The 25,141-nt window shown below is 41.9% G+C and overlaps 1 protein-coding gene across 4 annotated transcripts in view; it reads left to right on the forward strand.

Moving 5' to 3' along the window:
• NDRG3 (NDRG family member 3) overlaps positions 1-25,141 on the forward strand; it is a 104,926-nt gene that overhangs the window by 34,114 nt on the left and 45,671 nt on the right. For 3 of the 4 annotated variants that reach the window (XM_008051893.1, XM_008051894.1, XM_008051896.2), the window contains exons 3-5: positions 5,491-5,526; positions 21,883-21,988; positions 23,070-23,190. In XM_008051893.1, coding sequence (XP_008050084.1) covers positions 5,491-5,526; positions 21,883-21,988; positions 23,070-23,190 — 263 coding nt within the window. The remainder of the gene's footprint in view (positions 1-5,490; positions 5,527-21,882; positions 21,989-23,069; positions 23,191-25,141) is intronic. The other variant, XM_021709504.1, reaches the window with a different exon arrangement.

A 25,141-nucleotide genomic window follows, 5' to 3' on the forward strand; every position in this document is an offset into this window, starting at 1 on the left:
GGAAGGCTGAGGCAGAAGGATCGCCGGAGCCAGCAGGTCGAGGCTGTGGTGGCTGGGAGCGGCCACTGCACTCCAGTCTGAGTGACAGAGTGAGACTCAAACTCAGAAGAAAAAAAAAAAGATATAAACACCTACAAATATATATACATATGTATATAGAATTTTCACTCTTGCTGGGTGTGGTGACTCACATCTGTAATCTCAGCACTTTGGGAGGTGCAGGTGAGAGGATTGCCTGAGCCTGGAAGTTCAAGACCAGTCTGGAAAACTTGGTGAGACCTCATCTCTACAATAAATTTTTTTTAAAAATAGCTGGGTGTGATGGTGCACGCCTATAGTTCCAGCTACTTGGAAGGCTGAGGCAGAAGGATTGCCTGAGTTTCCAGATTGAGGCTGCAGTGGCCATGAGCATGCCACTGCACTCTAACCTGGGCAACAGAGTGAGACTCCCAACTCAAAAAAAAAAAAAATTTCACTTTTGTCTCTGGATTATATGTTTGAACAGATTTCTACTAGAAAATTGGAAAACATTGATTGTAAAATATTGACTTATTAATCTATACTAATTGATTCTACTAATCTTTTTTATTTAAGAAAAACTAGGTATTTTCTGTTTTGCCTGCACAATCTCTCATCTTTCTTTCTACTTTCTGTTGGGAAGGTCTTTTTTGACTAGAGATGCCATATTTTATTCTCTTCGACATTTTTTTTTTAAGTCAGCTTATTTCTGAAACCTTTACTTTTGTAACAACTCGTTTTCCCACTTTAATCCCTAGCACATCAGTTACATATAACTCTATTCTTCTTTGGTATTCATTTCTTACTGTTATCAAGTATCTCTATTTTGAGATATTCATAACTTTTACAAACAATATTTATTGTACTCACTAGGTGTCAGGACTGGGAATAGAGTGGTAAATCAGACACAGATCCTTGCTTCAAGTTCACAGAACAGGTAGATTGGCTCCAACTTTCTTCCTGTTGGTAGTTGTTCTAAGGTCTTATGAATCTTATCTGTCTTTATGTAATGTCTGTTGTCTTACATCTTTTGAAATTTCATATGCCTCTTGACTAGGTCTTATGTTAGGAAACTATATCTTTCTTCTCCCTAGCAATTACTTGTTTTTGAACCTTTTTTTTTTTTTTTTAACTTCTTTTTGGGTTATACGTCTCATTAATCATTGACCTCTCCTTAGTTGTTTTTGCTTATTCTCCAGGCTTGTAATTGTGAGAATTACTTGCTTTCAATTTACCTTCTGGAGCTGCTTTATTTACCTTCTACATCTGACTCTGATACTCCCTAGAAAACACTCCTCTTAGCTGGCTTCTGTTGTCTGCAACTTTCAATAATAATTGATCATTTTCCTTGATTTCTTTTGTCCTTTCTACAAATTATTCTATTGTTTTAATTTTTTCCTTGAATCCCTTTCTGGTGTGTTCAATAAGTAGTATTAAACTTTTAATGAATGCAGGGAATATGGCCTCTGTTAACCATAGTTGAGTTGGGGACCAGCTAATGATCTCCATTCAGAAACTGGATGCCAGACACTGTCAAATAGACCCAGTTATGTCCATTTTCCAGGATGATTGATCACTCATGAACCCAGAAAGCCATTCTACAAGTAGGTCTGGCATCTCTTTAGGAAAAAAACCAAGACAACAAGTGCTAAGTAGTCTTCCCTCAATTATTAGTACCTTTTATCTGGAGGGTATAGCTACTTTCCAAAGTCCAGCTACTTTCCAAAGTGCTTTCAGAATTGATGGCTCTAAATAATCTCTAAAGGAACCTCTGGGAACCCTGTGAGAGTAAATCCCTGATGTGGTCAGCTTAGACATTATTAAAAATCATTCCCAAAAATATTAATCTTTAAATCTTATATTACAAAATACTAAATTGCAAACATATGTTTTGCGTATCAAATCCTTCCAGTTTTCTAATTTCTGAAGAGGATGTACATGCTTATTGTAGAAAAGTAAAAAAAATTGTAATCACCCATAATCTCTCTAGGCAGAAATAGCTGCTATTGATAATGTTTTAGTATTTTTCTTCCAGTCGTCTTATTGTGTATTTTATTTTATTTATTTATTTTTTGAGTCAGAGTCTCACTCTGCCACCCAGGCTGGAGGGCAGCGGCATGCTACAGCCACCGCAGCCTCGACCTACTAGACTCAGGTGATCCTTCCGCTTCAGTCTTCCAAGTAACTGGAACTACAGGCACGTGCCACCATGTCTGGTTAATTTTTTTATTTATTGTAGAGATGAAGTCTTACTATGTTGTCCAGGCTGGTGTCGAACCTGTTAACTCAGGCAGTCCTCTCACCACAGCCTCCCAAAGTGCTGGGATTACAGGCTGAGCCACCGAGCCCGGCCTTATTGTGTATTTTAATATAGTTGAGGTCAAACTGTAAAGTCCATTTTTGTATCCTGTTTTTTTCCACTTAATAACCATATCATGGCTGGACATAGTGGCTCAAACCTATGATCCCAGCACTTTGGGAGGGTGAGGTGAGAGAATTGTGCCTGAATTCAGGGGTTCGAGGCCAGCCTGGGCAACTTGGCGAGACCTCTTCTCTACAATAAATCAAAAAATTAGCCTGTAGTCGTAACGAATTAGCCAGTAGTGGTAACGCGTACTTGTAGTTCCAGCTACTTGGAAGGCTGAGGCAGAAGGGTCACCTGAGCCCAGCAGGTCGAGGCTGCGGTGGCCATTGAGTGTGCCACTGCACTTCAGCCTAGGCGACAAAGTGAGACTCCGACTAAAAAAAACAAACAAACCCTTATCATATCTTAAACTGGAATGCAGCAGTTTGAAAGTCTTATCAAAAAATTGTCAACATTTAATTTTTGTATAGTGGCTTATTCATTTTATAAATCTATATTAACCACCTGATTTATACTAGACCCCATGTGCTGTATTTAGAGGAAGGTACTAAGTGAATCATATCAGGAACTCACTAGCTGGTCATTTATATCCTACTGAAACCATCTACCTTAGTGCATGAGATGACCCTTCCTTCTGTTTCTCATTGTCTAACTGGAAATTAAACACAATGACTGCTGTGAAGACATTATCAGACATCTCATGGGGCTAGTGGGAGCCATGGAACAATATGATACTTTTTGTTAGTGGCAACGTTCCTTGGAAATGTGCTGCCTAGTCCCATCTGCACAGCATCAGACTTCCTTCCTTCCTTCCTTTCTTCTTTCTTTTATTTTTTTGAGTTGGAGTCTCACTCTGTCACCCAAGCTGGAGTGCAGTAGGCACGAGCCATCATGTCCGGCTAATTTTTCTTGGTTTATTGTAGAGATGAAGTCAAGCCATGTTGTCCAGGCAGGTCTAGAACCCATGAGCTCAGGCAGTCCTCTCACCTTGGCCTCCTAAAATGCTGGGATTATAGACATGAGCCACCGCACTTGGCCTAGACTTTATTTTTGTGAAGTCAGTTTCTTGTCAGGAATAATACTTAGACTAGTTGTCTCAACCACTCTCCTGCCTGTTCTCAGTGGCATCCACAGTTTCTCTGATTGGTAATCTGTTGTGACTTTACTACTACCTTTAAACAGGGACTGCTTACTCATAACTTAATTACAACTCAAAAAAAAGAAGAGCACTTGAGATGTGGCTAATGCAGCTAAGAAACTGAATTTTTATTTTTAATTGATTTAAACTTAAATTGTGCATGCAGCTAATGGCTACCATATTGAATAGTGCAGCTCTCAATAATCCCAGTGAGTTCATTTGTTCCTCTCATGGGGTGGATAGTTTCTTTGGGTGTTTATACTGGGCCATGCTTTTCTTTTTTAAATTTAATTTAACTTAATTAAAAACAAATTTTTTTTTTTTTGAGTCAGAGCCTACCTCTGTCGCCCAGACTGGAGTACAGTGGCATGCTCACAAGCCACCACAGCCTCATCCTGCTGGGCTCAGGTGATTCTTCCGCCTCAGTCTTCCAAGTAGCTGGAACTACAGGTGCATGCTACCACACCCAGCTTATGTTTTGATTTAATGTAGATATGAGATCTCACCAAGTTGCCCAGGCTGTTCTCGAACCCCTGAGGTCAGGTAATCCTCTCGCCTCGGCCTCCCAAAGTACTGGGATTACAGGCTTGAGCCAGTTATTTTTTTATTTTTTGAGTTGGAGCCTCACTCTGTCACCCAGGCTGGAGTGCAGTGGCACGCTCAAGGCCACCACAGCCTCAACCTCTATTGGACTCAGGTGATCCCTCTGCCTCAGCCTACCAAGTAGCTGGAACTACTGACACACGCCACCATGCCGCACTAATTTTTTTTATTTATTGTAGAGGTGAGGTCTCACCAAGTTGCCCAGGCTGGTCTCAAACCCCTGGGCTCAGACAATCCTCTCACCTCTGCCTCCCAGAGAGCTGGGATTATAGGTGTGAGCCACTGCGCCCGGCCAGGCCATGCCTTGTCACTGTTGTGTCCTTCAGCAGTGTGAGTGAGGGGATCCAGAAGAACTGTTTCTAAGAGGATCTTCCTGAAGGCAGAATGCTCCCTTGGGATCATCTATCTAGAGCTTTTCTGGAGGGGCAGCTTTAGGAAGCAGTTGGGACCTTCTGGAAGATGTAGTAACAGGATAGTTATGATAAATCAGTTTCTAAATAATGAGATGTTTTTTCAAGGGAGGGGCTTATACTTAGTGAAAAATCAGGTTAGAAGTTTCTTCCCAAATACATTGCTTATTATCCTTTTTATACTCTTATGTCATAATCTTGCAATTCTGGCATCTGAAATACTGCAAAAGTACTTCTGAATGATTGCCATTGATTTTTTTTTCTCTCAATCATTACTATAATATTCCTTTTTAGCTTAGTGAATTTTCTTTGAATCTTTAGACTGTGGTTCAGTGACATGTCCTTTTTTCCCCATCAGCAGTTTCATAGAATGCAACGGATATACTAATGCATTAGGAACCTTGTTTTGTCTTTCTTTCCTTCCTTCAGTGACACTGCCTTTCTTCTTTATTGGATCTCAGGGCTGTGGTTTCTGACCCATTCATGTGTTTTCCTCTCCCTGACCTTTCTTTATCTCCTGATTCGGGACACCCTGGTCCCTGCTCTCCTCTATTTCCCCTTTCGGGTTGGCCTCCAACTCCTTTCCTCTCAGGTACTTCCTTCATGTGTTGAAGGTGTACTTTTGACTCTGGCCCATTTTTACCCTCTTCCCACAGGATCTCACTGCTCTCCTTAGGTAGGTAGGAAGGCAAGAATATAAACTTGCTGAGAAACTGTCTTTTTTCCTTTTCTTCTCTTTAAGTCCACCAAAGCATGATCTCACCTCTGAAGGTTTAGCTCTTACTAACATGTTCATAGCCCACCCTGCCTCTGAAGCCTTCTGATGAGAATCATTTTAGTTGTGTGGCAACCAAGAAGTTGCACATGCGCTGCTTTTTCACTGTGAACTGAATTTGCTGCACATTTGGGGAAACCAAATGGGGAAACTGATTGTCTTTTCTGCCTTCTGTTGACAGAATGGTACACGAAACTTCCAGGACTTTGACTGTCAGGTAAGGACTGTACAAGCACGGGATTTCTGCAGTGCTTCCCTTCCTTTTGTGGCGCTTTTGTAGAAACCAAGCATGAATCCTAATGTTCTTTTTGGCCATTGGATCAAGTTTATTTAAAATGATTTGTAGCTGGGTGTGGTGGTTCACGCCTATAATCCAAGCACTTTGAGAGGCAGAGGCGGGAGGATTACCTGAGCCTAGGGGTTGGAGATCAGCCTGGGCAACTTGGCGAGACCTCGAGACCTTGTCTCTACAAAAAATTAAAAAATTGTCTAGGCGCAGTGGTACACATCTGTAGTTTTGGCTACCTGCACTGAAGTGGAAGGGTCACCTGAGCCCATGAGGTCGAGGCTGTGGTAAGCATGAGCATGCCACTGCACTCCAGCCTGGGCAACAGAGCAAGACTCTGAATTAAAAAAATAAAAATTTTAAAAATGGTTTGCTGTCATGTTCAAAGATTGCCTGCCAGGTACCTGTTTTATGGATGTAGGTTACTGCACTGAGCTGGATCTTTGTAATTAAGGTCCTCAAACGATATTGGAAACCTCATTTGTTACAGGTGACAGATGGAGGGAGTGTTGTTACTCACTGCAGAGAAGGTAGGAGAGGAGCAGTTTGAGGGAAGGACTTCTCAACAGTAAAATCCTTTTCTACGAGAAAAAGTCAAGTTGTTAATACAAAATACTGGTTTCTCTTGGCTTTATGTTTGGAAGTGCCAAATCCAACACGACTCATTCTTACTTTCCTAAGTGATATGTTCTTCCTCGTGTGCTTTTGCATATAGCGCTATTGCCAATTAAAAAATCAATAAAATGAACTAGTGACTCCCCGCCTGCCTACTTTATCTCAAAAGAAAGGGGAGGATGGAAAAGTGCATGGAAGTGGAGGCCTTATAAGCTTGGGCAGCTTGACGCTTCCATTTTTGCGGTAGATATGGTAACAGTAATAGAAATGACATGAAGTACACTCAGGGGATACTAGTAGGAAAGCAGAGTACTGGGAAACCAACTTGCTTGCTTCCAATATTCAGCCTACATGTATACCCACAGGTAAATGGTTATTTTCACATATGCATTTTATGTTAAGTACAGTAGAATCTCTATAGCATTAACATCGAAAGGAAGAACCAATATCTGTCTCATAAGCAAACCAGTTATATCATAATAACTTTGGAGGTACCTACTAAACATACATTATCTCCAATACAGCAATATTACAAGATGGCTTTCATTATTCCCGTTTTACAGGTGAGGAAATTAAAAATTAGGTTTCATAGCTTGTCATTGAATGGTTGGGATTGAAAACCCCATTCTTCCTGAATTTGTTGCTTATCTTTCCCACTTGGACATGTCCAGAGCTGAGATGTTATAAGGAGTTGTGTTGTTCTTAAAGCTGACATTCCTTGGCAGGACATATGAGGCTCCCCTTGGAAGGGACAGGCTCATAGTATTATAGATTTCCAAATCTCAGTTCCAAACACCTCTTGGTGTAACTATTTGGTACTTTATATTTACAGCATAATCAGCCTTATGCTGTTAGAGAATTATTCACTATAGGTGATGACTACTTTACTCAAAAACAAGAAATCATATTTTTTTGTTGATAAATAGTGGCAGTCAAGTTTGGGTTTGGTTGTTTTTAATTTTGACTAACTTCAGTTATGGTTTGGATCCTAGGTTGAACCAGTTGAGCTTGATTGCTGTTAATATTTGGTATAACTTACCTAGAAGGAAATCATTTGAGAGAGGGTGACAGTAAAATTCAAGGTGAGGAACTTCAGAATTAGTATATGTATACTCCTGACTAAAAGTGTGAAAGTATTTATTTTCAGTGCACACCTCTGCCCACCAAAGAAAATGGGAATATAAAGGATTACATGTTAATGAGAGGAGTACTGCTGAATGAAACAGTGAGCCAGCAAGCTTCTTATTGTCCATTTATCTACTTCAGTGCTGCTTAGTGCTCCTCTTCTTGTGAGACTGCTCAGACATTTGGAAACTAAAGTTGGGACAGATGCTGTAGCTTCTCTGTATATATAATATTTTGCTTTAAAAAAATAAGAATGCTTTGTGTATTATCAGAAACAAATTTAGAAAAACAAAAATAAATATTGCCTATAATCTGCTACCATATTTTATTATATTTCTTTCCAGTTTTTACTTTTATATTCTGATTTTTTTTTTTTTTTTTTTGCGTTGGAGTCTCACTCTATCACCCAGACTGGAGTGCAGTGGCTGCTCCCGACCACCGCAGCCTTGACCTGCTGGGCTCCAGCAATCCTTCCGCCTCAGCCTTCCAAGTAGCCGGAATTACAGGCATGCGCTACCACGCCCAGCTGATTTTTTGATTTATTGTAGAAATGAGGTCTTGCTGCCCAGGCGGGTCTCGAACCCGCGGGCTCAGGCAGTCCACTCACCTCAGCCTCCCAAAGGCGCAGGATTACAGGCTGAGCCACCGAGCCCGGCTATATTCTGATTATTAAGAGTTCATGTTGCCGAATGTAGTGGCCCATGCCAGCAGTCCTAGCTACTCAGGAAACTGAGGTGGGAGGAGGCTGTAGTGTGCTACACCAATCAATCAGGTGTCTCTATTAAGTCAACATCAAGATAGTGACCTCCCCAAAGTGGGGGGTTACCAGGTAGACAAAGGAATTAACTGGCCAAGGTTGGAAATGGAGCAAGTCGAAACTCCAATGCCGATCAGTAGTGGGATAGTACCTGTGAATAGCCATTGTACTCCAGCCTGGGCAACATAATGAGACCCTGTTAAATAAATAAAAAGAAAGTATATATGCTCATAGTTGAATGCTTAGAAATCACAGAGATTGGCCGGGTTCAGTGACTCAGCCTGTAATCCCAGCACTTTGGGAGGCCGAGGTGAGTGGATTGCCTGAGCCTGCAGGTTCGAGACCCACCCGGGCAACTTGGCGAGACCTTGTCTCTACAATAAATCAAAAATTAGCTGGGTGTGGTAGCTCACGCCTGTAGTTCTGGCTACTTGGAAGGCTGAGCCCAGAAGGTCGAGGCTGTGGTGGCCGGGAGTGTGTCACTGCACTCTAGTCTGGGTGACAAAATGAGGCTCTAACTCAAAAAAAAGAAAAAGAAAAACTCGTAATCCTATAACCCAGGACCAACCATGTCAACATGTTTGATGTTGATACATGCATATGTTTTTTTAATTTTTATAAAAATACATTTTAAATTTACATGGTTGTCATATTAGTTGTACAGTTTTATTTCCTCTTTTCTGACTTAATATTTGAACACAGTCTCATTTCCATGTCATTTTTGAAAACTTATAAAAATACTTTATAGTCCGGATGCCGTGGCTCATACCTGCAATCCCAGCACTTTGGGAGTCTGAGTCAGGAGGATTGCTTGAGCCCAGGAGTTCAAGTTCAGCCTAGGCAATATTATGAGACCTCATCTCTACAAAAATAAAAAAAAATTAGCTTGGCAAGGTGGTATGTACCCATAGTCCCAACTACACTGGAGGCTGAAGTGGAAGGATAACCTGAGCCCAGGAGTTTGAGACCGCAGTGGCCATGAGCATGTCACTGCACATCGGTCCAAGTGACAGAGTGATACCCCGACTCAAACAATAATGAAAATAATTTTTAATGACTGCCTATTATTTATTCATATGACTGTACCAGGACTTAACTAGTCCATTCTTTTTGGAAATTTGGTTTTATAATATATTCAGTTCACCAAATATTTTTGTCTACCTTTTTTTGTCAGCCTACACTATGCTTTGAAAAAGTTTTTTTGGGCCATTGCTTTGTTAAACTCTGGTGTGACCACGGGGCTCTTTGAGATATGGCTGCCATGTTTCCTAGCTTTGACCCCTCTCTACCCTGGGGAGGTGAATCTCCTCTCTTTCACACACTGTCTCTCCAATTTACTTTCTAAATGAATTGTATTTTCCAATCTAACTTCTGTGCAATTCTTTGCATCTTTCGCTCGGTACTGAATCACAGAACCCCCATCCCCGTCCACTGTCTGACCTAACAGGAAACCTAAGCAATGTTAAAGAAAAAAGATTTTTTAAAAAAAGTTTTTTGGTGCATAATTTTGGATTATTTCCTTAACTAGATTCTTGGCATGAGTATATTGTAGACACTTGGTATATCTTGTTAAATTGCCTTCTTCTTCCATGAGAGGGATACTCAATAAATATTAATAGAGAGTGAAAATCTGCTGCTATCTGCCAGGATATATCATTCCTATAGAAGAGGTGGATAATGGATGGAGTTCATGCCCCTAGGATAATCCAGGCAAGGGCTGAGTAATTTCATGCTGACTATTTAATTGCTGTTGCTCTTTATAGGGCTGATTTATAGAACCCATCTATAGCCAGGCTCGGTGGCTCAGCCTGTAATCCCGTGCCTTTGGGAGACTGAGGTGAGTAGATTGCCTGAGCCCACGGGTTCAAGACCTGCCTAGGCAACTTGGCGAGAGCTCCTCTCTACAATAAATAAAAAAATTAGCCGAGTGTGGTAGCACGCGCCTGTAGTTTCAGCTACTTGGAAGGCTGAGGTGGAAGGATCGCCGGAGCCCCGCAGGTCGAGGCTGCGGTGGCCGGGAGCGGCCACTGCACTCCAGTCTGAGTGACAGAGTGAGACTCCAACTCAAAAAACAAAAACAAAAAAACCCATATATGAGGTTGGTTTTTAGTAAACAGCTTTAAACCTTAAATATCACTTGGTGAATGAACTTTGTTACAAAATAAGAATGTAGTGAAATAAAAATCCTGAAAGTTCTTTCAACAGATGTGTTTAGAAAGAGCTGGAATTCAACCATAGTCTGTTAGAAATTTTGAATCAGCTTCATGCTCCTCCTCTAGCCTTGAAGGCTGATCAGAAGATGGCCCCAGTCTACCTTTCAGACTCATGTCCCACTCATATCCCCACCTCGCCTCCAGGAACATTGGAATTGTTGCTGACATCCCCCAATTCTGCTTTTTGCTTTTCATTTCTCATCGATGGCCTTTGTTTAACTGTTCTTCTTGAGATCCCCTCACCACCAACTTTTGGGTTGATTTTGTTATTCTATTGGAAAAGGGTGTTACTTTTATTAAGTTACATTAAGTCCCCTACATACAAACCTTTAAGTTGTGAATTTTCTTATTTTCTTTTTTTTTGAGCTGGATTCTCACTCTGTCACCCAGGCTGGCGTGCCGTGGCACACTCACGGCCACCCCAGCATCGACCTGCTGGGCTCTGGCAATCCTTCCACCTCAGCCTTCCAAGTAGCCAGAACTATAGATGTGCACTACCACGCCTGGCTAATTTTTTATTTATTGTAGGGATGAGGTCTCACCAAGTTGCCTGGGCTGGTCTCGAACCCACGGGCTCAGTCAATCCACTTGTCTCAGCCTCAGGAAGTGTTGGGATTACAGGCGTGAGCCACCACACCCAGTCACATCATTCATTCTCATAACATGTTCAACCATCAGCACAATTCTAAAGAACAAGGACAAGATCATGGAACATGTGATGTTTGCTGTGCAGATGATGTTGACAATAATATCAAAGAAGAATGGAAAAGTAACGGAAGAGATGGGAAAACTTCTCAGTGTGTGGATGTAGGATCAGCATCAGTATTGAGTCCTGCTCAGCTTCATGCTGATTCAAGGGACAGCTAAAAAAAATCTTTATGAAGGCTTGAAGAAGAAACATGACTAAGAATCTGAGGGCACATGTTTTAATGCCAACCAAGGCTGTTTTCATCGGTTCTAGGCTAGATCTAACCTTCACAACATAAAAGTAAGTGGTGAGACAGCGAGTACAGATACGGTGGCTGCTCAGGAATTTCCTGAAATGCTTCAATAAATTATTGATGAAGGCACATCACCTGAGCAAATTTTTAATGTGGATGAGATGGACTGTACTGAAAGAGGATGCCAGGCCAAGTTGCATCAGTAAGGAGGAAAAACTGATCCCAGGCTATAAAGCAGCAAGGAATAGGCTAACTCTGTTTTTTGGTGACAATGCTTCTGGTGATATGAGGCTGAAACCTCTCTTAGTTTATCATTCAGAGAACCCAAGGTCTTTCTTTCTGTTGTATGGAAGAGTAACCCCAAAGCCTGGGTTACACAGGACATTTTCCAGGACTGGTTTTTCCACCACTTTATCCCAGAGGTAGAGAAATATTGTCTGGAGAAGGATGTCACATCAACTTTTTTTTGTTGTTCAGCAGTATTCTGGGCTACCCCCATTCATGGACGCCTTTCATCCTAATGTCCAAGTAGTGCATCTGCCACCAAATACTGCATTGCTCATTCAACCTTTTGACCAGGGAGTTATAGCGACTTTCAAGAAATATTATTTTTCATCAGGCAGTAAAGGCAAGTGACAAGTCGAGAACTACCTTGTGACAATTTTGGAAGGACTATAACATCTACAAGGCCATAAAATACCTTGGCTTTGCTTGGCATGAAGTTACAGCTGAACAGTTTGTTCACGGTTTTCATGAATTTGAGAAGGTGAATGAGTAGTCCAGAGAGGACTTCAGCAACCTGGTGACCCTCAGCGAAGAGCTTGAACTAGATCTACAAGAAGATAACTTCATTAAACTCCTTGCTGTGCGACACAAGGAGCTTGCTAACGAAGAATTGATGGAATTGGAAGCCCAGTGAAAGGACGAAGAGAGAAGGAAGAAGTAACTGAAGAGCTGAACAGATACATGATGCAGGAAGTGGCAAGGGGACTTTGTTTATTTGCAGAGGCACCGTTGGTTTTTGAGGCACAGGACCCAAATTGACAATGGTACATGAAGTTTGCAGCAGCTGATCAGAATGCATTCCGCTGCCGCCATGCCATTTATGACAAGAAAAAAAGAGCTACTACCCAGATATCACTGAATTGTTTTTCTCAAGAGGGTAGTAAGAATGGAACCCAGCAAGGAACCAGAGCCTGTGCCATCAACGTCAGTCGTGAGTGACATTGCAGCTTGTCCTCCACCTGCTGTTGCTGACAATTCTTCAACTCTGTTATCTCCTACCTCCTCTCCCCCCTCCAGTCAGTAACTCTTCTTGCCTGTTCACTTGATGCCAATCCCGGTATGCCAGCTGTTGTACAGTACTACACTGTAAGATTTAAGCTGGGCTCGGTGGCTCAGCCTGTAATCCTGTGCCTTTGGGAGGCTGAGGTGAGTGGATTGCCTGAGCCCGCAGGTTTGAGACCCACCTGGGCAACTTGGTGAGACCTCATCTTTACAATAAATTTTTTTTTAAAAATTTGCCGGGCATGGTAGCGTGCGCCTGTAATTCCAGCTACTTGGAAGGCTGAGGCGGAAGGATCGCCGGAGCCCAGCAGGTCGAGGCTGCAGTGACCGTGAGTGTGCCACTGCACTCCAGTCTGGGCTACAGAGTGAGACTCGAACTCAAAAAAAAAAAAAAAAAAAGATTTAAAATGTTTGCTTTATTTCTTTGTGTTTGTTTGCTTTTTATGTTTATGTGAAAAGTATTATAAACCCATTATAATACAGTACCATGTAGCTGATTATGTAACTTTGTTGGACTTATGAACAAATTGGACTTATAAACACACTCTCCAAATGGAACTTGTTCGTATGTAGGGGACTTACTGTATAGGTGACTTTATTCTTATTTGGTAGAAAACAAAAAGAGCCTTTTAGAACAAACTAATGTCCTTTTTAAATCACCATTCCTAAACTTGGTTTCCCTTTCCTCTGTCACTAGAGGGTTTATTTCTCTGGCAAGATTTGTCACATCACATGCATGATGGCTGCCAGCTGCCCCAAACTCATACCCTTCCAGCTTAGCCTCCTCAATGCTAAGAGATCGTTACCTGTAACCTAAGGGGAAAGTCCTAGCATGGGTCACTGTGGCCAAAGAATGAGTTATTTGAATTGGTCAGACCTGGACCCCTTTTTCCCTGGACTCTCCTAGAGAATGCCTATTGAAGATGTTCTGGGCTATCGTGTATGGATTAAATAGTAATTCACTCTTTCCTCATTGTTAACTAAAGTTACATGAAGAAGATACTGGAGTCAGCTTTGAAGAAGGAAAAGACAGGTTTTAGGTGGACATATTGCAAAAGAAGCTTTCTTTTTTTTGAGTTAGACTCTCACTCTGTCACCCAGCCTGGAGTACAGTGGCACACTCATGGCCACCACAGCCTCAACCTGCTGGGCTCAAATGATCCTTCCACCTCAGCCTTCCAAGTAGCTGGAACTACAGGTGCACACTACCACACCCAGCCTATTTTTTTATTTATTGTAGAGATGAGGTCTCACCAAGTTACCCAGGCTGATTTCAACCCCCTGAGCTCAGGCAGTCCTCTCACCTTGGCCTCCCAAAGTGCTGGGATTACAGGCTTGAGCCACTGCCCGACCAGAAGCTTTCAAATGAAGAGTGTGATATGTGAGAAGGCTGAGAGTTGTAGATGGTTGAACAGTAAAAGATGTCTGAAAAATGTATTGAATTAGGCTGAAAGTGTAAGAAGTGTTGAGGCTAGAGACAGGGAAAATGTAATATAGAACTTTGAAAAGGAAAATGTAATCTACTACTGATAGGCAGGAGAACCAGTACAGCAATCAGTAGAGGCAGATTCTTTTACCGTGAGATTGAAAGAGTCTGAAAATGACCTTTATACCTGTTATATGTGAGCAAAATAGTAGGGGTTTATGTCCAAAATTCCTATATGAGACCGGGCGTGGTGGCTCACCTACAATCCCAGCATTTTGGGAGACTGAGGTGAGAGGATTGCTTGAGTGCAGGAGTGCTAGACCAGCTTGGGCAACATAGGGAGACCTCATTTCTACAATAAATCAAAAACTTAGCTGGACATGGTGACGTGTTCTGTAGTCCCAGCTACTTGGAAGACTGAGGCAGAAGGATCACATGAGCCCAGCAGGTTGAGGCTATAGTAGCCATGTTCGTACCACCACACTTCAACCTGGGCTACAGAGTGAGATTCTGGCTCAAAAAAAAAATTCTATATAACAAAAACTGTACCCAAGGCCCATACAATAACCTGCTTATTGGAAACTGTAAAATGTTATACTAATAAAAGTGTTGAAATTTCCTAGAGTATATTGTCATAAGTGTTTACCCTAAACTATTTCAGACTGGCCAGGGAGGGGAAGAAGTAATAACTGGCTTGAGGTGATCATAATTTAGTAAGTTTAGAGTTATAAGACAAGTCAGATTGTTGTCATTCTGGTGACAGCACATTTAACTGAAGGGTGAAGACTTAAAAAGGTGAAAGTTGGTTGTTAATCAAATACTGGTAATATCTTAAATTCTTAAAAAAAAAAAAAAGCTTTCTGATGAAGACTACATCTTTCATTAAGTGAGAGAGGAAGGCCAGGATAGAGAAGTATGCTAGGGACCTTTATGATTTCAGCCTGGAGAATAAAGGTATTATGTTCAATAAGCATTTAGCTTTGGAAATGGTAAATAATCAGAAAGTCCTGGAAATGTCAATGCCCAGAGCCATTGGATGTGTCCTTAGTCTATGCTCTTTGAGCATAGGTGCTCATTGTATAGTCACACACTCTAGAATGCTGTTGTGTTCCCATAGTGAAACAGATGATAGTTGACTAAGGCTAAAAGGTAGCAGCAGCAGGTCACCCCCTGCAGTGGCCTGGCCATTGAATCAGCATCATAGCCAGGATTTCTGCACATTCATCTTCAGACTGAGTCTCTTTCAAGCTGTTCACTCACAAGGTTGTGAAGGATATATGTGCCAATCACCATGGAGGTGAGTGCCTCCTTTCTTTTCATTTTTTTTATTCTGCTAAGACCATTTACATTCACATACTTCAATAACACCATAGGACCCATACAAAGTGATATTGGAGGTGCTCCCAAGAGGTAGAGCAAAGTCATGACATTACAAGAAAAAGTTGAATTGCTTGATATGTACTGTAGATTGAGGTCTACAGGTGCAGTTGCCTACATTTCAAGATAAATGAATCCAGCATAAGGACCACTGTAAAAAAAAAAAGAAAGAAAGAAAAGGAAAAGGAAATTCATGAAGCCATCACAACAGCTACGCCAGCAGGTGCAAAAACCTTGCACTTTTTTTTTGTAATCCCGCCTGGGCAACTTGGCGAGACCTCATCTCTACAGTAAATCAAAAATTAGCCGAGTGTGATAGCACACACCTGTAGTTCCAACTACTTGGAAGGCTGAGGCGGAAGGATTGCCGGAGCCCAGCAGGTTGAGACTGTCCAGTCTGGGTGACAGTGTGAGACTCCAACTCAAAAAAAAAATATATATATATGTGTGTGTATATACATATATATGTATGTATATATAACTTTTATATGGTGCAAGCTTGTTGTAAGAAAGGCATACTGGCTGTGCACGATGGCTAACACTTGTAATCCCAGCATTTTAAGAGACTGAGGCAGGAGGATCGTTTGAGACCAGGAGTTCAAGACCAGCCTAGACAACCCACTAAGCCCCTGTCTCTGCAAAAAATAAAAATTTAAGAATTTTTAAAAAGGCATACTTATAGACTCTAATATGATATGAGAAAAAGTGAAGTCATTATATGACAAGGCAAAAGGAAGGTGAAGGATCTAAAGCTGAAGAATTTGATGCCAGGAAAGGAAGGTTTGATAATTTTAGAAAGATATTTCACTTTAAAAATATCAGGATAGCCAGGCTCAGTGGCTCAGCCTGTAATCCCACGCCTTGGGAGGCTGAGGAGTAGATTGCCTGAGCCCACGGGTTCGAGACCCGCCTGGGCAACTTGGCAAGACCTCATCTCTACAATAAATAAAAAAAATCAGCCAGGCGTGGTAGCGCGTGCCTGTAGTTCCAGCTACTCAGAAGGCTGAGACGGAAGGATCGCCAGAACCCAGCAGGTCGAGGCTGCGGTGGCCGGGAGCAGCCACTGCACTCCAGTCTGGGCAACAGAGTGAGACTCCAACTCAAAAATAAAAATATCAGGATAAGCCAGGTAAGGTGGCTCAGCCTGTAATCCCGGCATTTTGGGAGGCTGAGGCAAGAGGATTGCCTGAGCCCATGGGTTCGAGACCAGTCTGGGCAACATGGCAAGACCTCGTCTCTGCAATAAATGAAAAAAATTAGCCAGGTGTGTTGGTGCCTGTATTTTCAGCTGCTTGGAAGACTGAAGTGGAAGTATCACCTGAGCCCAGCAAGTCAAGGCTGTGGTGGCCGAGTGTGCCACTGCACTCCAACCTAAGTGACAGAATGAGACTCCAACTCAAAAAAAAAAAAATGTCAGGATAACAGGAGAAGCAACTTCTATTGACCAAAGAGTTAACAGATGAGTTCCCAGGTACCATTAAGAAAATTATCGGGCATCCTCTTTGGGTCCCCTCCCACTGTGGAGCTTTTCTGTCCTCTCAATAAATCTTGCTTCCTTAAAAAAAAATTATCAAGGTGAGCTGGGCACAGTGTCTAATACCTGTAATCCCAACACTTTGGGAGGCTGAGGCAGGAGGATTGCTTAAGACCAGGAGTTAAGACCAGCCTGGGAAGCATAGTGAGAACTTATCTTTATGAAAAGAAAAAAAAAAGGCCGGGCTCGGTGGCTCAGCCTATAATCCCACCACTTTGGGAGGCTGAGGCAAGTGAATTGCCTGAGCCTGTGGGTTTGAGACCAGCCTGGGCAACTTGGCGAGACCTCGTCTTTGCAGTAAATCAAAAATTTAGCTGGGCGTGGTAGCATGCGCCTACAGTTCTGGCTACTTGGAAGGCTGAGGCGGAAGGATCACCGGAGCTCAGCAGCTTGACACTGGCGTGGCTATGAGCATGCCACTGCACTCCAGCCTGGGCAACAAAGTGAGACTCCCAACTCAAAAAAAAAAAAAAAAAAAAAGTTGTGTGTGATGGCTGACCAGCTAGCTACTTGGGAGGCTGAGACAGAAGAGTTATCTGAGCCCTGGAGGTTGAGGCTGCAGTGAGGTATGAGCATGTCACTGCACTCCATCCAGCCTGGGCAACAGAGTGAGACCCTGACAGGTAGGTAGGTAGGTAGGTAGGTAGGTAGATAGGTAGGTAGATAGATAGATAAACAGACAGATAAAAAAATTATTGAGGAGAAGAGATGCCTGTCTGAACAGGTTTTTAATGCAGACAGAAAGGCCCTGTTCTGGAAAAGTGCCCAAGGACACTTACTAGTAAGGAAGAGAATTGAGTGGCAGGATTTAAGTCAGGAAGGGGTAACCTAGCTCTACTGTTTTGTGCAAATGCAGTCGAGTTTATAAGGATTGCCCTTTAAAATTGCTAACTTCCCAAGTCTTGAAGGGAAAAGATAAACACTAGCTACCAGTCTTTAGGTTGTACAGCAGGAAGACCTGGACAGGGAGAACCTTTTTTCTGGATTGGTTACATCAATGCTTTGTTCCTTAAGTCAGGAACTCCTTTGCCGGTAAGGGACTGCCTTTTAAAGTTTTTTTTTAATGTTGGACAACGCCCCTGGCCACCCAGATTGTTCCAACCCCTTGAGTTCAACACCAAAATGTGGAAGCGGTCTACCTACCCCCAAGCAATGTCTTTAATTCTGCTTCTAGGACAGGGAGTTATAAGGACCTCTAGGACTTATATGCAATACTCTGTGGAAAGAATTGGTGACATCATGGAAGAAAATTCTAATAGAACATCATGAAAGTCTGGAAGGGTTACATTATTATTGCAGAAAAATCCACGAAAGCCATCAAACCAGAAACAATAAATGCCTGCTTGAAAAAAAGCTGTGTCTAGATGTTGTGCATGACTTCATAGGATTTGCAGCAAAACAAATAAAGTATCGTGAAAGAGATTTTGGATATAGCAAAAAAAAAAAAAAAAAAAGGTGAAGGATAGGGTAGAGGGCTTAAAGTCACAAATCTTGGAGAAATTTAAAAGTTAACAGAAGGAATTCACCAGAGGAAATAACAGAAGACAACTTGAAGAGAGAGGTCTGCATCTGACCCAGTGCCAGATGAGGGAGAAGATGTAGAAGAAGCAATGCTAGAAAACAAGTTGGCCTCAGACAGTCTGGCAGAAGGGTTCCAGTTCAAGACTGCTTTTGACTTCTTTTGCAACATAGACTGTTCTTTGATACAGGCCCTGGAACTAAAGCAAATGATAGAAAGATTGGTGCCATATAGAAATATTTGTAGAGAAATGAAAAAGCAAAAAAGTCAGAAGTTATGATGTATTTCCATCAAGTAGCACTGAATGTGCCTGCCCCCTCTGCCTCCTCTTTTACCTCCTCCACTTCTTCCGCCTCTGCTACCTCAGAGAGTGAGATCAACAACGCCTCTTCCTCCTCCTCCTCTTCTTCCATCTACTTAACATAGACAATGAAGACCTTTATGGTGATCCACTTCCACTTAATGAACAGCAAATATACTTTAGCTTCTTAATACCATTTTCCTTTCTCTAACTTTACTGTATCTAGTGTATAAAATAACATGAAAAATGCATGTTAATTGACTATGTTATTGGTGAGACTTCCAGTCAACAGCGGGCTATCCATTAAGTTTTGGGGAAATCAAAATATAAACACAGATTTTTGACTGCATGAGGAGTCAGCACCACTAGCCCTTGTGTTGTTCAAGAATAACTGTACATCTCTGTGTATGTCTTTTTGTGTGTGTGACATATTTGAGTTTCTTTAGGGTATATCTATAAATAAAATTGCTATAGGATAGGTGCCTTTTAACTTTACTAGAAATTACTAAATCATTCTCCAGGGTAGTTGTTCCAGTTTACTTGCCTACCAACAGTATATGTGAGTTCTTATTTGTCTGCATCCTGGCCAACACTTGGTATTACCTGACTTTAAGTTTTTGCCATCCTGGTGTGTATGAAATAGTATCTCATTGAATGTAGTTTATACTTTCCTGACCACTTAGTGAAGCTAATGTCTTACTTTATTTTCTGCCATAGCACCTCGTTTCTTTCATAGCACTTATCATAAGCCATTATGATGGGTTTGTGTGTGTGTGTGCTTATTGTCTGCCTCCTTATCTAGAACATAATCTCTGTAAAGACTGAGATCACATCTCTCTAGTTTATGGTTTCATCCCCAGAGCTTAGTTTAAGGCCTGGCATGTAGTAGGTATTCAAGAAATAGATGTTTAATAAATAAACCTGGCAGGGATAAGTCCCTCAATAAGTAAGTCTAAAAATACCAAGAGACTCAGAAACAGGAATTTATTTCTTCATAGTCCTCCTTTCCAAACCTGATAGTTTATTCCATAGCCAGTTCACAGTACCTGATTTTTTTTTTATTTGATTTTTTTTTGAGTTGGAGTCTCACTGTCGCCCAGATTGGAGTGCAGTGGCCACTCCCGGCCACTGCAGTCTCGACCTGCTGGGCTCCGGCGATCCTTCCGCCTCAGCCTTCCAAGTAGCCGGAATTACAGGCATGCGCTACCACGCCCAGCTGATTTTTTGATTTATTGTAGAGATGAGGTCTCACTGCCCAGGCGGGTCTCGAACCCGTGGGCTCAAGCAATCCACTCACCTCAGCCTTCCAAAGGTGTGGGATTACAGGCCGAGCCACTGAGCCCGGCTAATTTGATATTTTTTTAAAATGGAGATGAGGTCTTATTATGTTGCTCTGGCTGGTCTTGAACTCCTGGGCTCAAGCAATCCTCCCACCTCGGCCTCTCAAAGTGCTGAGATTATAGGCATGAGCCACTGCGCCCAACCCTGATTTTATTTTTCATTTCTTCCCTTTTTTAAGCCTTGATAGACTTGAATAGGTGATAGTAGTAATAAAGAATAACAGAAATACTGAGTCACACAGGGTTTGACTTGATAGAGATATCTGTCTGCTCCAACCTGGGACCTAGGATTTGAGACATGCTGATGTCCAGTTAGCATACAATTGTCTTTTTTATCCCACATCAGAGAAGGAACCAAAGCTCCGATAAGGTTTCTTATTATGTAGGAAATTAAGTTGAAAGTCCTTTGCCTTTGTTGATATTCTTGTTGACAGAGTTAATCTTGTCTAATATAAGACTTTCTGAGATAAATACAGACTTCAGCAGAAATCCACTAAGCTAAATCTTGTAGTTTTTTATTTTTTGCAATATAAAAGTTGAAGAGGACTAGAATAAATCCCAGTTAACTTTTCTGAAGTCCCTTTTCCACCCAACCTCTCCTAGTGCTTCAGCCACTCCTAGTCATTCTACTTAAATCCTGTTTTGGCTTTCTTCAGTCACCGAACTTGACTCATTGCTTTGGTTAGGATCCTTTGGGATATAGGGAACAAACCCACCCAATATAGTTTAAACTGGAGACAATCCAGAGGTGTCTCAGAACTCAACTGGAACCAGAAATTAGAGTAGTAGCCCCTACTACAGAAATTAGAGTAGTAGCACCTCCTAAAAGCTCCCTAGTGGCCAGTCTCAGTGGCTCAGCCTGTAATCTCAGCACTTTGGGAGGCCAAGGCAAGTGGATTGCCTGAGCCCATGGATTTGAGACAAGCCTGGACAATTTGGCAAGACCTCATTTCTACAATAAAAAAAAAAAATTAGTCGGGTGTGGTTGTGTGCACTTGTAGTTCTGGCTACTTGGAAGGCTGAGGCAGAAGGATCGCTGGAGCCCAGCAGGTCGTTGCTGGGGTGACTGTGAGTGTGCCACTGCACTTCAGCCTGGGCGACAGAGTGAGACTCCAACTTGGGAAAAACAAAAAACAAACTCCCTAGTTTATTTATCTTTTCAAGAAAAGAACCAAGCTGAGGTTGGAATCTCTTAGTCCCAATTACAAATTCCTAGGGAAGATTGCTGACCCAGCATGGACCAGGTGCCTCCCTACCTCCAGTAAGCTGTGGCTATAAGGTTATGTTCTACAATGTGGCAGCCAAGAGCCACTGCAGTAACGTGTATATAACACAGAAGGGCATCTCTCAGAAAAAGAGACACTACCCACAAGTGTCTACTGAAACTATCAGTAGCTGAGCATGTATTTGGAAGCTCTGAAGCCTCTGACTTTTTACCCAGCAACTTAATGTTTTTTTGTTTCCTTAAGCATTTTTCCCCCAAGTTTACCTGGCTCCTTACTCAGTTTGCTGATTTTCTTTTCTTAGCCAATTGTGAATATATTCTCAACAGGTCCCTGATTTCCTGGACTCTTAAGTTAGCTTTAGGGATGAAAAGGTATGCTTTTCTTTCTATTTATTTTTCTGAAAGAATTAGAAAGTAGGAATATTATATATAATGTGGCATCTCTCTGGTATGCTCATAGTTTATTAATGTGTCTTGCTCTAGCTAGTGGGAAATGGTGGTAAAGCAGGTATTGTGAAACTTTGTGTGTGTGTGTGTGTGTGTGTGTGTGTGTGTGTGTGTGTGAAACTTTTGCAACCTGAAAAGTTCATTCTGCCTTTGCTGAGACCTTAAATTCTCTTATTACAGGAGCACGACATAGAAACAACTCACGGTGTGGTTCATGTCACTATACGAGGCTTACCGAAGGGAAACAGACCAGTTATACTGACATATCATGACATTGGCCTCAACCGTATGTATTTGATTTTACACCTTGTCTTTTTATCATACTTAACCTTTTTATATTAAAAAAGATCAAACAACAATGTTCTTATTAGAGCAGAGGTTTTCCTCTGTATTAACCCTCCCTCCTCATTGCTTTGTTTGTTAATGGCAGGGTTAAAGTTCCTGGGGAAATGTGCAGGAGAATGTGTTTTGGGGAATACTGGAGTTATATCTTGCCTTTGTGTCATATCTGCTAAAGGACTGAGGATTATACAATGACCTAATTAAGAAAGTAGACCCGAAATCCGTTTTTTTCAAGTCTGTTCTTGGCTTTTTTTATGTTTCAGATTAGAAAAATCCAGAGTTTGAACTTAACTTTGTTATGAGTCTTCAGTGAATTAGTAAAAGTATTCTTGCTACAGCCAGCCAGTCATCAGTGACTTAAGGTGGACTTTTCTAGATGGTAGTATGAGATTCTGGCTCTAGTCATAGTTACACAGAATCTGTATACATGAGTTTTCCTTCATGCTGCTCTGACTTTCAAAGGTGGCCTACATTTGAGGTAAGGCTAGTGCTTCAGTGATAGAACTTTTGTAACCACCTTAGCATGAGAAGTGATTATGCAGTTATACTAAGATGGTAAAAACAGAAGTGACCACCTCTTTCTGCACTCTAGCAATTTTCCCAAGAGACACACTCCCATGTCATGAATGTTTGCATCTCAGGACATTCACTCTAGCCAGACTTTTGGGGTATAGTCAGTCTCTCTTGGTCAGATAGGCGAATTATGTGCATGAGAAATAACAGCATTGTGGGTGTAATATTATTTTGTGCAATACCTGGAAACCAACAGAAGTCAACAAAGTGTTTTCTACTTTGTAGACATTGTTTAGAATTGAGAATTAGTTGTTTTCAATATGTGTCTCAATATGAAACGTCTCATATTCAGCCTGTAGGGCAGCTTGAATCAGATAGAGTGGTCAGACACCTCACTTTAGTGGAATGGTGTTGAAAAGGAAGTGAAAGAGCATTATGATATGGTACTGACTGAGTAGAGGAAAATTGAGAAATGGAGAGCCTGTGACTTATGGGTATTTTTACTCTTATAGATAAATCCTGTTTCAATGCGTTCTTTAACTTTGAGGATATGCAAGAGATCACCCAGCACTTTGCTGTCTGTCATGTGGATGCCCCAGGCCAGCAGGAAGGTGCACCCCCTTTCCCAACAGGGTAAGACCACAAGCAAGATCTTGCGGGAGACATGTACTCAGAAGAGCAAGCGACTGAGCTCCAGTGGGAGAAGGAGTGTGTGCTTCCCTCCCACTCGATTTTATTACAGCCTGTAATAATCCTCATGTTTCCTCTCCTTGGGCTGAGAGGGCTGTTGCAACGTCTGTTGGGGGAAACTGCTTGTTTTCCCATATCCAGGAATGACTCTCCATAGCAAGGACCTGCTTTTCTATAATCACAAGGCTTAAGTGTCTGGAACACACCTGTACCTTTTATCTGTCTCCTTCCTCATCTGTTGGAAGTCTGTTGTTTTTGTGTCCCTCCCTGAAACTCCTAACTATGTAGGTCCAAACTCTGAGCTTCCCTGAGAGCATCTCCCCATTCTTAGCTCCCAGTCTAGTGATAGAAGTTTGAGTATGTCTATAACCATGTTTTCTGAGACATTACCCTGACTGTCAAGGTGCAGTGTGGCTGACCTTGACACCCTCAGCTTCATCCTATATCTGCTCTTTGCATGGCAAAGTCACAGGCTCCCTACCTGTTCTCTGGACAGCATGCTTATTCAGAGGACCTTAGGAGAAGAGCACACATTGTAGAGTGCCAATTCTTCCTCTCTCCTTTTACTTATCTGCAGAGCTGCCTTTGGCCAGTGACTGCTGTGAAACAGACCATTGCAGACAAAGCTACCACTTACACAGTACTCAGTGTTCCAGACACTGTTTTAAATACTTTGCATAACTCATTTAATCCTCTCAACCCTATGAGATAGGTTTACTGGTTTTCCCATTTTAGTAGTGAGGAAACTGAGGCTCAGAAAAATTAAGTAAATTGGCTAAGGTTATATAACAATTAAGTAGTCGAGCTAGGATTTTAACCCAGGTGGTCTGACTCCAGAATCTGTGTTGACTGTGTTCAAGTTGTTCTGCCTTTCAAATGCAAATTCGCCAGTGATCAGTTTATATCCAGCAAGATTTGTATCCAGTTCCTTGTTTCTATTTTGTGTACAAATGGTTCAAGAGTACCTCATCCCTTAAAGTGTTCAAGCAGAGACAGGCTGACTTCCCTGTCCAATGTAGAGCAGATCCTACCTTATGTAGGGGATCTTAGGATCCCTCCGATCTCTGATCTGCAGTCTCTATGGATGCTCATCACTTTTCTTGGATTCCTGGTCTAGATCTGTTCCTGAGCTTTCCTGACCATTTTGGGATCAAGTGGTTCATATCATGAACACAATTCAAAAGTAATTAATAAAATAGCCTTATTATCTTATGCCTATGTGAAACAAATAAGCATTCATGCTGAAGGGTTTTTTGTTTGTTTTTTTGAGTCAGAGTCTCACTATGTCACCCAGGCAGAAGTGCAGTGGCATGCTCGCAGCCACCACAGCCTCGACCTGCTGGGCTAAGGCGATCCTTCTGCCTCAGCCTTCCAAGTAGCTGGAACTACAGGCATGCACCACCATGCCCAGCTAATTTTTTTATTTATTATAGAGGTGAGATCTCACCAAGTTTCCCAAGCTGTTTTCAAGCCTGTGGGCTCAGGCAGTCTTCTCACCTCGGCCTCCCAAAGTGCTGGGATTATAGGCGTGAGCCACCACACCCAGCCCATGCTGAAGGTTTGTAACTGTGCGTTTAGACTCAGTAAAGCTTTGTTTACTTTTACGTTTAGCTGCCTATGTAAGCAGCAGACCAAGAGGCACTTCCTGAGTTGATGCTTATTGATGGAAGTTTCCTGAGCCTGGTCCCCAATTGAAGGGATTGTTGGAGGTTTGGAAATTAAAAGAGAGCCGTATTACCAGTTCTTTTCATGTGACTTCCTCTGATTCCAGAGACTGCTCTTTAAGATACAGAAGCATGTAGGTTTTTATGCTTTCTCCTTAGCATGGCAGTAATAGAGAGTTATACAACATGCTACAGTTGTTTTAAGGTAGCACATCACCTCTTTTGAGACT

Source organism: Carlito syrichta, unplaced genomic scaffold (assembly GCF_000164805.1).
Source record: "Carlito syrichta isolate Samal-C Ts95f unplaced genomic scaffold, Tarsius_syrichta-2.0.1 Scaffold242717, whole genome shotgun sequence".
NCBI classification, from domain to species: Eukaryota; Metazoa; Chordata; class Mammalia; order Primates; family Tarsiidae; genus Carlito; species Carlito syrichta.